The sequence below is a fragment of the Syngnathus scovelli genome, chromosome 9 (genome assembly GCF_024217435.2).
Source record: "Syngnathus scovelli strain Florida chromosome 9, RoL_Ssco_1.2, whole genome shotgun sequence".
In the NCBI taxonomy this organism is placed as follows: domain Eukaryota; kingdom Metazoa; phylum Chordata; class Actinopteri; order Syngnathiformes; family Syngnathidae; genus Syngnathus; species Syngnathus scovelli.
In genome coordinates this window covers 2,492,175-2,504,370 of record NC_090855.1, presented here as the reverse complement: position 1 = coordinate 2,504,370, position 12,196 = coordinate 2,492,175, and the positions used below count along the sequence as shown (strand labels likewise).

Here is a 12,196-nt window from a genome sequence, read left to right as displayed (position 1 = left end):
AGACTAACTTCCTCTTCTGCCTTCCTTCCATTTGGTCCCCCATCAGAACTCAACCTGCACTTCAGTCCAAACACATCAATATGTGCAATTTTATTTTAGTCGTGTCATTTGATAATGACAAAGTCATTGGTGACGGTGTGACGATTATCTCACAATATCGAACCAAATGTCCATCGATATTTACCAACTTTGTTCATGATATACATAATTATTCCATGTACAAATCACATGAGTCCAGCATCGTGTCACACACAAGAAAAATAAAGCAGTTTTAAAAAAAAAAAAAGGGAAAAATAAAATTGCTTATTTTAGTTGGGTTAGAATTGCATTTTAAAAATGGGAGGGTTAAAAAAAAACAGTCAGATGTTGAGGATTTTAAATAATTCTGATTGTTACTCTAAAATTCGGACATTTAGGTTATTTTTGCTGAAAAAGAAAATGCGAGCATCGTCATGTAGCGTCTTTACTGCCGTCAGTGCTCACATCTCATAAATAAAAACATTCCCTTAAACGTGTGCAACATCAAGCAATGTCAGTAAAAGATGAAAATGGAGGGTTGGGGGGGGTGCATACATGACACACATCTCACTGCATTACATAAACAACTATGCATTCATCCCGCCACTCCTTTCATGCTTAACCATCCGTTCCGACAACCAACGTGCAACGCTAATCGATTGATCACCTTGAAGACGTGCACTCGCTTGTGATGTTAACAGATTCACACCCCATTTCCCCTCTCACGTGTTCTAGGTAGTAAAATGCTCTTATAACATTTGAACTAGCTTAAATGTTAACTGCCTTTTCCCCCTTCGAAGGAGTAAACGGTGTACCATGCCGTGGCGAGGGAGCGATTCCCATCAGGCCTCAGTGACCACCGGTGTGCTTATTTACACTTCAGTGGCCATGTTTGTAGTTTTCTTTATAGAAATTGGACTACAAGCTGAAGCTGCGGTGATGCTGCTTTGAGAACTCCTGTTGGCGCTGGCGTGCACTAATGTGGCTCAGCTTTTCTCGCCTCTCCACCGCTCGATTCTGGTCCTCCTCGCCCGTCACGCTGCCGGCGTCGCTGAGGTCGCCCAAGTGCTCGATGGAGTCGTACTTCTCCAGATCCGAGGCGATGGTCTGCAGGCTGAAGACGGACACGGAGTCCGAGCCGGCCCGTTCGCGGTCCTTGTCCACGTCCGGTTGCGCGCCGGGTGGCGGGCCGGCTCCCCCGCAGGCTCTACCCTCTTTATAGGTGTCGGACTCAGCCCCCACAGGAGTGCTACGCCCTCCGGGCACGGGGGTGTCGCGACCCCTCTGAGCGTGAATCTGCTCGCTGATCTGCTCCAGGTTCCTCAGTGCAATGGAGTAGCGAGTCTTCACTTTGGACACGTGCTGCTCCAGCTCCACGACTTTGGTCTTGTGCTCCTGAGAACATGTGCAACACACACCAGTTGAACACACAAAAGAAACACACACAAGGCTTGCTCCTCACCTCAAGTATGTGGTTGAATTGTGCCTTGAGCTCAAAGTAAGGCTTGGACTTGAGGATGGCTCTTCTCAGTGACTTCTGCAGAGTTTGCACTCGAGCTTCAGCCTCTTGACACGCGTGAGTGACTCGCATGTGCTCGCGCTCGCTGCGAAGACGCTCCTCCTCAGCCTCATTCACCTGCAACGCATTCACGAGAGGCGGTCAGGCGGAAATCCACACAATGCTAACCCTGGGGACTTGCACGCCACCTTGGAGGTTGCGTGGTTGAGCATCTCCTGCCAGGTTGGGTCCAGGGTGTTCTTCCCGTCCGCCATGAGGCCCTGTTCCGCCACGTACACCATCTCCCTGGCCGCCGTGTGCATGGAGACGGCACGCTCGTAGCTCAGCGCCGCCTTCTGGGTCTCCTGCTGAGCCTGCACAGGGATGATCGTCCACATATTTTAAAACCTGACACATGGGGATCTTTTTTTCGCGTAGTTCGATTGGAGAATAGTTCACAGTTTGTAAGCCGTTTTAACACGTGATGTCATTTTGAATTGTCATATAGGTGAAAAATGCAATTTTTAACAATAAAAAATAAGAAAATAAGTATTTATTTTTGTGCCAACCTCTTTGGCCAGCCGCCGAGCCTCGTAGTAGGGCCTGGCCTTCTCAATGCAGCTGCCAAGTTGCGAGCTGTGAGCGTTGAGCTTCCGAGCAGACTCTGTGAGAATCTTTCGGTAACCCGAGCGGGCATCCTGAACGAGAGAAGAAGCACAAGACAGAAGATGAGATTCTTCCGAAGTGGAACGCAAGATTGGATTTTGCAATGGAGGGCGACGGGAAGCACTCCAGCACATCCAAACTATTAGCATCCGACGCAAGCTCTCCGGTTTCATAGTTGCAATAAATGGAATGATTTTATTGATTAGCGAGGTCTGGGAAGATAGAGAAAGTGTTTCAGCAGCAGAATTCCATGGAAATGAGAAAAGCAACTCAAGCTGCGGTTATCAACTTACATCTAATTCCAGCTCAAGCTTGTTTATTTCTGCGCTGGCTTCGTTTAGGTGCTCTAATTCTTCCTGGGAGGGGGAAAAAGAAGAAAATAAAAACAGGAATCGTAATCTTACATGAATGATTAATACTGATAAAAAGGCATATATATATTTTTGTTTTTAAGGCATAGATGTATTGTGTGTATAACATAAACCAGGTCAATACACATAGTAGCAGTGTTCATTAAAAAATAAAATGGTCGTCTGTGTTGTTGTGTTTACCTGAATTCGGGGGTCCAGTTCGTCATCGTAAGGGTGTTCGCCCACTTTAGTCGGTTTATCCCCCCCGACGTCATGACGGCAGGTGTTCTTCGGGGACATCTCTGTACCCCCCGACGGTTCACTTTGGGCGGCTTTTCCCTCGTCGTCCAAACCGGGCCGACCCTCCCTCCAGTCCCCGGCGTCGGATTCCCCGGAACCGGCGGGGCTCTCCCGCAACTCGCTTGGGTCCATGCCAGGCTAAGTGGTTTTGTCAACAGACGCCAAAATGGCTGACGTTGTAACTTTTAGTCATCCACCGGATACACTTTCAGGTTTATTGTTGTAAAGTGCGAATAAATGCAGCAATGCGACAAGTTGATGCTAGCAGGCTCCCGAGCTGCCATATCAAATCACACCGAGTCACTTAGCAACCGCAGCTAAGCTAGCTCGCAAACCGACGCGCAAAAGCACGACTAGAACGTCACTAACATATCCACCGTCTTCTTTGTGGCGAAAGAAGAAGACGTTACGCTATTATTAAATTATATTAAATTAAATGTGACTCTTTTTTCTTTTTTCCTCAATCGCTTCATTATTTAGTTTGTCTCTAACGAGCGAGCTGGCGGTTACAGTTCACATCGTCGCGTCAAATTTGATCTAATACGGCTTCCGTAGCTACAGGAAGTCAATGATAAGCGCGCACAGATAAGAACGCTAGCTAGCTCGAGGCGGAGTCAGTAGCATCGTTAGTGGTCGGCCATCTTAGGACAGAAATCTGCTCAACTGCAGTGGATGGTTTGCATTTGAGTTTGTTTTCTTTATTACAAAATACCCAAACATGGAATATTTGACCAACAAAATGATTTGATTGTCACAGTAGAACCACCATAGCAACAACATAAATCTCAGACATTTAAAAAGGCCCTGAGAGTTTTGCAAATAATTTACGAAACCATTTGAAATTGTATACAAACCTGATCTCCAAAAATGACAATTGAATAGAGCAAAGGCAACATTATGAAAAGATTACCTGAGTGGCGCAATTATGCTCCAGTGATTCCCAACCATTGTGCCACAGGAAATTTCCCTTAATAGGCTTGAAAATTATTCATTCACTACAAATTATGTTCCTATACCAGCTCACACTGGTCAGTGAAATCATCAGGAATAATTCTCCCTTATCAGCCAAACTCTGGACCCCCTCATTAAAAAATATTTTGACACCACCTTTTGGTAAACATCCCACACCATTTGAAAAAAAAATCTGTAATTGATGCCCCAAAATAGTTCTATAAAATTCACAAGTCAGTTCCAAGTGGGATCATACTGAGTCCATCCTGGAGGCGGAGCAATGTAGACCCTGCGTCCTCTCAAGAAGATGCTGACCACGCCTCTGTAGCCGGTCCTTGGCACGCCGGATTTAAAATCGTTCATGATGCCCAGATTTTGGGCGAACACTTTGAAGCTTTCCTTGCTGGAATACTGTAGCCGGAAAGGCCCATTACCCTCCAGCGCCCCCTGCTGGATGTCCTCAAAAGTGACAGCAGGGGCATCGTAAACCTCCTTCTGGAAGCTCTTCTTGTATACGTCCTCTTTCAAGTAAGTCAGATTCAGCTGGGTGAACGGCACAAATTCCGAGTTGAGTTTAATGTATTGCAGGTACTTGTCGTAGAACTGGCCCAGGCTCACACCCTCCCGCCCGAACGTCAGCGTGCGCGAGATCTCGGGCCGGATGCAAGCGCGGCCGCGACGCTGCTCCGGTTTGCGCATCCAGTCGTCCCAGAAGGCGGCGGGCCACGTGGGCTCCAGTTCCTCCCAGAGCTCTCGAAGCAACATCCAGCCCAGACCAGGGAAGAAATCAGTTCGGTAGAGAAGACGGGACCCCGCAGGGTCCACGAAGCCTTGCCGGCCGTTGTCGTTCCAGGCCGAAACGCACCACAGGCTCGGGTCCGACTGGAGCAGTGGCAGCGTGGCGCGGAAGTACTCGAAAAAATCTGCCGCCACCTGATGGAGAATCAAACTTTAGTTGGACAAAGTTTCCAAATCTTACAAGTCAAGTTATATTTTCTGACAAATACCTCCAAGTCGTCCTCCACAATGATGACGGCGGAGTGTTTGCTGAAGACCTGCTTGAGAGCCCAGTGGTAATGTCTGGAGATCTTATAGTAGCCCTGAAACCTTCGGTGCTCCGACGGAACCACCACGTCGGTCAAGTCGGGCTGCATCAGATGCGTGACGGCGCTTCCGTATGAGCGGATGACGTCGGCCGTGTCGGCGTGGCCGCAGTCTTGACTCACGATGATGGGGAAGAGTTTGGCCGAGGGCCGGTACTGGATCAGCTTGTCCAGGCAGCGCCGTACCGTCACCCGGTTACAGGCCATGACCAGGACGGGGATGACGGGAACATGAAGCGTTGGTGGATTCAGGTTATTTTTCTGCCACGCAGGCTGCAAGTTCTGGATCTGAATCAGGATTTCGTTTTGGATCTGCAGCTCCTTCTCCAACATGTCTGCCACACGCAGCACTTTATCAACCACGTCATTGTTGTCGTCGTCTTTTGGAGCCTCCTGGTCTGGAAGTCTGGCCCGCAGGAGCAGAACCAGAATGGCGTTCCAGGTGAAGAACAGCAAGGTGCCGAACAGGATCACAGAACCTCGCTGGCAGCGCATGTCCCGCCCAGATCAAACCACCCACAAAAAAAGCTGCAAAGAGGGAAGAGGAACTACATCGGTTTTCACATTTTTAGAATAATCAGCTATTTTATTTATATATAATATAAAAGCTATCATTTTCTGGCCACAAGTTGACAAGCTGTGACCTTTGGTCCCCCCCTTGGCCACCCTGTAGCTCCGCCCCATTTTTCTTTACATCGTAAAAAAAGTCCAAGCCAGACTGGTCTCGACAGTCACCCCGAACCAACAAAAAAACTTCGATCCAGTGAGAAGCAGAATATTTGGAATCTCTTCCACTAGATGTCGGCCTGCGTTTTTCAAATCACGTCCCACAGTTCTGATAAGTTGAGTCAACCATTTTCTGCCGCATACGCAATAAAAACCCTTTTTTTTTTTTAAATCACAAAACCGAAACTAAAAAAGACTAACCCCCTGGCAACTCGTGAGAATAATTTGATGTATTAAAGACAAAACGATTACGCGTGTACGAATGAGTCCTTACCCGGAAAACATCGCCGTCTGTTCCTCTTTTTTTTTTTTTTTTTTTTTTTTTTAAACCGGTGGCGGAAGCAACTTGTCTGCACGAGACGTTAAAAGTTGATGTTAATTTAGCACGAAACAAGTTTAGCAGATAAACTGTTGTCTTGTCTGAGCGCGTCTGCTACTTTCAAGAGGACAAGTTGTCCGCGGTGCGTCCTGCTTGGCAAGCAAGTCGTCCAAAAGTACTGCCACGCCTCCCTTACTTAAGTTTTGCGTAAAGCTTCCGCCCCGAGAGTGAGAAAAAAAAAACACAAACTAATTGCATTTGCAGCAAAAAATAAATATACAGAAAATAAAACATATAATAAACCCACTTAGTGAATATGTTTATGGAAAGCTTTGAAAGAAAAAAATGCTCATGGGCCACAAAAATAAAAAATTAAAAAAGCCAGTCCATTTAAATTTTGTTACAAAATGTCTTTGTTGAGAAATATTTTGAAAATTTAAAATGAAATTTTAAAAATTAATTAAAACAAGTTACTGGACTAACTGGGGGAGATTTTTTTATTGCAGAATAGCAAGTAAAAATATAATATTCATAATAGAAGTAAAAATTGTGGAACATTTCCCTATTATTTGTTTACAACGCTACAACCTTAACATGGAGCCAATTAGCATTCCCTTGGCAAATTTCTGGGACAAAAGCCCATTAAAAAAAAAAAAAAAAAGGCAAGTGAAGCGGGAGAGATGCCTAAATGGGACAGAAGACTCTTTGACCTTTTGTGTCACTGACCCTCTAGAAAACTACAGTTTCAAACTCCAGCTCCTGCAGCCAACTCCACTGACATCACACACACGCTGTGACGGCGAGACTTCAATCTCAGCATTCCCTCGCCTTCTTTTTTGGCAAACGAAAAGGCACGTTTAGCATCTATTGCAATGGAACATGGGGCACCGTCCAAGTGGTAAACATCTTCCATGTTGCCAGGCATCAAAATTCATTCCAGGTGACAACTATTTTTACACGGTTGAGACTCGCTTACGTAAGTTTGTACTTTCTAAAAAGACCACATCATCATTTGGAAACACAATTGAGCCAAGGGGTATAAACTATCACATAACCCGAGTGAGTTAGGGAAATAACCCAACAGTTATTGAGAGAACTAGAGATGGCCCACTCATCGACTCGAATCGTACAAAAATATTTTCATGTGTCAGGTTTAGCAAATCAAGGCATCTTTTCTCACATATTTATCATCATCGTATGACAGACATTTTCAGTTTTTACCTCTCAACGCAGGTTTCTGTTCACAGACGAAAAAGTGCTCACAGATTTTGCTTTTTTTTTTTTTTTGCTCAATAGGTTGAAGTCCAAATGTGCAAATATACACGTAGAGGAACACCTGCACCATCACGTGTTACGCTCGTGGACAGAAGATAACCAAAATGTTCACACACAAAAGTCAATAAATAAGGCAAGGATCACGGTGTGTCAAGTTCAAGGCCTCCGACTGTCAATCTGATCCATTTTTGGGGATCTTCTGTCCGGAATCATTTCTCTTAATCTGGTAGAAAACAGAAAAGATGAACATTAGTACCAAATATTATATTGAAATATTGTATTTCAATTTAAATGTTTTTATTATTTTCAAATATATCTATTTAATATATTTTTCTTTTTAATACGTATATTTGCAACAATATTTTTGTATTATTTTCGAATAAATATTTATCTACGATGGAGATGTTTCACAATCGTTCTTGACGTGCGTCACCTTGCGTTGGCGCCCCCTGCCGCATCCGCAGAGTATGGCCAGCCGGCGTAATACAATGTGGGTCAGCAGAAGTTGGAGAGAGCGGCAGGTGCTCCTCAAAGTGCTCCATCTGGTCTCCACGAAAGACGGCGTCATTTGTCCATCGTCACGGCACAGTTCACCAAACCCTAAGCGATGCTCACAGATCTCCCGTACGAACACTTTCATTTGACACGGTCGTATTAATCGGGTAATGATAACAACTCCAGCCGCGGGTTGGCGAGCTCCTCCGGGCCGCCCATTGCTGGTTTCGAACACTGCGTGAGCCTCCGGGCCGCTTCTCTGCAGCTCCCTGGATCGGTGGGCCCCGCCGCCCTCCCGCGATGGTGAATCGTACCGCACGGACAGTCGATACGATAAGCTCTCTCCGCGGCCCGGCGAGTCGCGCCGAGTTCCACCCGCCAGCGCTGGGCCGTACGCCGAGGGGGAGCTTCGCTTGCTCGGCGGATTCCTGGTCCATAGTGTACCGCGACATCGGAGCACCGAAGTGAGGGCCGAAGCGGAGGGAGTCGAAGCCATGGCGGTCGGAGGCGTCCAAGAGATTCGGCTGACTCGTTCAACCTCCGTCCCCCCACTGGTGGTTACAGGGGCGGAGGGGAGGGGGGGATCTTCTTGGGCAGACTGATCTATTTGTTGCCAAAGTCCGGGAGGGGTGAGGGTGTCCTCATAACACGGACACTATAAATAAAAAACTATAATTAAACTGGAAGACTGACTAAAATAGATTGTGTTAATAATGATTCAAAATTAATATCTACTTAAATTTAAATTAATTTAATCTTTAAAAAAGTAACAAAAAAATAATATAAATGAAATCATTTCATGCAATTAATTCAAGATTAAAAAATACACAGAACTAATTTCATATTTCAAATAATTGGAGTGAGATATTCTAAATAGTATAATATGAATCTCGAAATTGAAATGGGCAACATAATAAAAACATCTAGAGTGATTATTTAACACTCTACTAAAAAGTTGTAGTGTTTAAAATTCATTATTATTCAAAACTGAAAAGTTAACTCAATGTAAACCGGGAGTGGCAATAAACAGTTTCAATCCTCTTTTTTGCTAAATTATTTTCTATTTCTTTACTAAACTGCTGCATGTTGGCTCCAATCTTTCCGTTCCAGACATCTTGACTTTCTATCATAACGAATTTGCAGATAATACGAGTTCTTCCATCGTGCGCTTGTCTCCTCCATCTCTCCGTCTCCTTAATGACAAAAGCTGAAGAGTCCAGATAAAGGTGTCGGACTGGTTTGGGAAACAGGAAACAGTACAGTAGTATACAAATAACACACAGTCCAAAAAAAAAAATCCCACATAAATCAGGCAACAGTCATTATTTTAGTGAAATATATTCTGTACAACTTTGCAATCATTTGATATCACACAATAAATTCATTCGCTTATACACAAATATATATTTATACACACTGTTCATGTTATTTACATTTTGGCTGGCATAGCATTGGCCAAATGAGATCAGGGTTTCTGAGTTTGATCATGTGACGTGGCAAAATGGCCGTCTCCTGAGATGGATTTTGTTGCTTAATTCATATTCCACAATATTAATCATAATACTGTTTAGACTAGTGGGGCCGAACAGAACATAGCATTGTAAAAATAAAAAAAATGCAATAACTTCTTTTTATAGAGTTTGACCCGTTCCAGGTAGGTTTGAAAAACATTTACAAATAGGTTATTTACAATAAATTCACACGTATAAACATGGCTATGGAAAGCTAGCTGGGTCATAAACAATAATACATTCCCTCGTGTGCGGTTCAGAGTCGGTGCGTCCTTCATCTGAAAAATGCCACCATCCTCGTTTGGCTTCATTTCTTCACCTCGGCCAAATACGTAAAGCCGTAGTGATTAATTAAAAACGTCACAGTAAGAGTTTGAAGCGGGTTAGCAAATTCCAGTAAATTTCCATGGGAATTAAATGGGTTATTTAATAGGATGGTATCATAATCCAGAATAATATATATAACATTTAATTTTGTTATAAGCAGTCATCTGTGCAAAAATTGCATTTTTTTTTTCTTCCCACCTTAGCTCACACATCTAAAGCTTGCTTATACAATTTTTGCTTGCAACACAAAGCAAAAAAAAAAAATCCAGACAGGCGTATAATTGTTCAGAATTAAAAACAAGAAAACCAATTATTGTTGTTTAGCTCCTTGTTGTCAAACAGCAACTTATACAAAAAGTACTAAAACACTGACTGAAAAGAAAAAGCTCATGATGGAACATTTTAGTGGTTTAAAAAAAAATTAAAAATTAAAACCATGTATGTTGAGACAGCCTAAGAGTCCCCAACTTTGGGAGGGCAGTCTATTTCTTGTCTAAGTTGAAAACTCCCTGGTTTATTCCAATTAAATTCCATGAAAATTCCTGAAAGTTTGCTCACGACGATGTCGTGAAAGGGTTCCGTGGAGGCGGAGGCCTCGTTTGGTTCCCGGGCGGGGGTCTGGGGTTGACGGCGGTGTTGGGGATGATGACAAACGCCAGGATGCCCACAAGCAAGAGCACCACGCTGATGGTGACCACGGTGGCCACCGTGATGTAGTAGCAGCGGTCCGAGTGGAAAAACCGGCGGATGCGTCCGCGTACCCTATTGGGCGGGCGCCCCACGTCCACCACGGTGGCGGGCTCCACGCCGCCCTCCATGGCGTCCAGGCGTAAAGCGTCGGCGGGCGCCGCCTGGGTCTCGTGGTTTTTGTGCGGCAGTGTGAGGACTCCAACGTTAGCAGGGCCGCTGGGCGCCGCCGTGTTCTTCAGGAGCAGCTTGCCCTTGCTGCGTTTGAAGCGGATGGACTTGGCACGACGCATTTCGGGCGGGAGCCTGCCGATGATGTCCTGGTTGTTGCCCAGGCGGGGCAGGTCCTGGCCGTGCGGGATGTCGGTGAGCTCGCGGCACACGGGGCACGACAGCGTCTTGAGCTCGGGCGCCGTCACGTTGATGCGCGCCAGGCACTCCAGGCAGAAGGTGTGCCCGCAGGCCAGCAGTTTGGGCGTCTTGAAGGTGTTGTCGTAGGAGCAGAAGCAGATGGCGCACTCCAGCTCGTCGCTGTCGCTTCCCTCGGGCGGCGGGGGGCGCTCGTCGGCGCTCCTGCGGCGCCGGTGCTGATGCCGGTGCTGGTTGGGCTCCCCCGAGCGGCGCTCTCTCCGCCGCCCTCGCTCCAAGTCGGAGCTCCTGGACCTTCGGACATTTTGAGGGCGACGGTTGTCCATCCGGGGCTTGACGTTGGGGGGCGGTCGGGCGTCGTGGCTGTGGCTACGACGAGGCCGCCGCCTCTCCCGCTCGTCGCTCATGTCGGCCGTCGGTGTTTTCCAGTCGAGGCTTTCTGTAGATGACAAAACAACAAGTTTGCAAGGTGCGCTGGCCAATGACATGCAACATTGTTTTAGCGTTAGATAAAGTCGTTTCTATTTGTTTTTGGGGTTTTACTGCACAGGAAGCATGCCTGTGGCGGCTTCAGATTACGGGCCAAACCTGATTTTGCTTCACTAAAAACACTTTTGGGTTTAAAACAAGTTCATCTGAAACATTCTGGACAAAAAAAGTTTGAAAAATATTGCCTTACAGTCAAACCAAACTATAAAGAAATATTTTAAAAAGGACTCCAAATGTAGTACTGATACAAACTTGTAAAAAAAAAAAAATTCTTATTAATAATATACAATTACTGACACAAATAAAAAACATTTCCTCCTCTTTGTTTATACTGCATGTTGATTCTACTCAGAAGGAAATGGAAGGGAGAAAAAAAAAATCACTTTCCAAAGCTTTGGTAACCTTGTGAATTGAGTAGTAAAATTGCTAAATTAGCTTATGCTAACAAAAAAAAAAACATGTATTTTCAAATTAGAAGGAGACGATCTCAATGTCAGAAGCTGGCGCAGACACGTCAAGAAATGTAGGGAGTGGGAGTAAAAAAAAAAAAAAAAAAAGGCAAATACTTTACCTAAAAAAAAAATCTACTCAAATGTTTCTTTACTTCCCACCACTGCAAAAAATAAGATCAAAACCGAAACACACCTGTCGAGGAACTCTCACATCACCATCAGTTCCATAAGTGGACCTCCTGTTGTAAAACTGGTCTGCTCTGGCCTTGCTCTTTCATTCCAAGTCTGGCTCTTCTGTCTTGTTTTCTCACTATGACACAGCACCACCTTCTCGGAAGAGACACTCCCCCCCCCCCTCCAGCCCGCCTGGCAAGCCGCCTTCGGTCGGACCAGTCGGACCTGCTCGGCCGTGTGTTGTGCTTGAGGAACATGTCAATAAGTCAGTCAAGCCTTGCTTAACAATTATCATGCATTCATTTCCAAAGACGTCCACCTCCAGTTTCTGTGAATCCATTATTAGGACTTCCTGCGTAGCTCCAGCAGGTCCTCGACCTCCATTAACCGATGTCAGCAGGCCGCATATTTGCACAGGCGGATTCGTACGCGATACACATCGGAAAACTAATCCTTACCGTCATAACTTGTGCGTCGCACCAAGCC

At 45.4% G+C, this 12,196-nt stretch overlaps 3 protein-coding genes across 3 annotated transcripts; all 3 read right to left on the bottom strand.

Moving 5' to 3' along the window:
* Window positions 1–60: 60 nt before the first annotated feature.
* On the bottom strand, window positions 61–3,374 carry sh3bp5la (SH3-binding domain protein 5-like, a). Its single transcript, XM_049730536.1, has 6 exons — window positions 2,734–3,374; window positions 2,476–2,538; window positions 2,086–2,214; window positions 1,726–1,890; window positions 1,481–1,654; window positions 61–1,413 (listed from the first exon to the last, which is right to left on the bottom strand). Exons 1-6 carry the CDS (start codon window positions 2,962–2,964, stop codon window positions 937–939), a joined length of 1,239 nt encoding a protein of 412 aa, XP_049586493.1. The 5' UTR covers window positions 2,965–3,374; the 3' UTR covers window positions 61–936.
* A 131-nt stretch (window positions 3,375–3,505) lies between these two features.
* Window positions 3,506–6,115, bottom strand: mgat1a (alpha-1,3-mannosyl-glycoprotein 2-beta-N-acetylglucosaminyltransferase a). Its single transcript, XM_049730535.2, has 3 exons — window positions 5,887–6,115; window positions 4,791–5,414; window positions 3,506–4,716 (listed from the first exon to the last, which is right to left on the bottom strand). The coding sequence occupies exons 2-3, from the start codon at window positions 5,379–5,381 to the stop codon at window positions 4,018–4,020; spliced, it is 1,290 nt and encodes a 429-aa protein (XP_049586492.1). The 5' UTR covers window positions 5,382–5,414; window positions 5,887–6,115; the 3' UTR covers window positions 3,506–4,017.
* Window positions 6,116–9,009: 2,894 nt separating this feature from the next.
* Window positions 9,010–11,898, bottom strand: rnf183 (ring finger protein 183). The gene is made up of 2 exons (XM_049730526.1): window positions 11,730–11,898; window positions 9,010–11,034 (listed from the first exon to the last, which is right to left on the bottom strand). Exon 2 carries the CDS (start codon window positions 11,000–11,002, stop codon window positions 10,094–10,096), a length of 909 nt encoding a protein of 302 aa, XP_049586483.1. The 5' UTR covers window positions 11,003–11,034; window positions 11,730–11,898; the 3' UTR covers window positions 9,010–10,093.
* Window positions 11,899–12,196: the final 298 nt, after the last annotated feature.

What these genes read in the sequence shown, in the direction of transcription:
- mgat1a (XM_049730535.2), bottom strand. Translation starts at nt 5,381, where the DNA reads ATGCGCTGCCAGCGAGGTTCTGTGATCCTGTTCGGCACCTTGCTGTTC. An exon ending in TTGTGGAGGACGACTTGGAG is followed by an intron (nt 4,717 to 4,790) that starts GTATTTGTCAGA and finishes ATTCTCCATCAG; the next exon opens with GTGGCGGCAGATTTTTTCGA.
- rnf183 (XM_049730526.1), bottom strand. Translation starts at nt 11,002, where the DNA reads ATGAGCGACGAGCGGGAGAGGCGGCGGCCTCGTCGTAGCCACAGCCAC.
- sh3bp5la (XM_049730536.1), bottom strand. Translation starts at nt 2,964, where the DNA reads ATGGACCCAAGCGAGTTGCGGGAGAGCCCCGCCGGTTCCGGGGAATCC. An exon ending in AACTGGACCCCCGAATTCAG is followed by an intron (nt 2,539 to 2,733) that starts GTAAACACAACA and finishes TCCCCCTCCCAG; the next exon opens with GAAGAATTAGAGCACCTAAA. An exon ending in AGCTTGAGCTGGAATTAGAT is followed by an intron (nt 2,215 to 2,475) that starts GTAAGTTGATAA and finishes TCTCTCGTTCAG; the next exon opens with GATGCCCGCTCGGGTTACCG.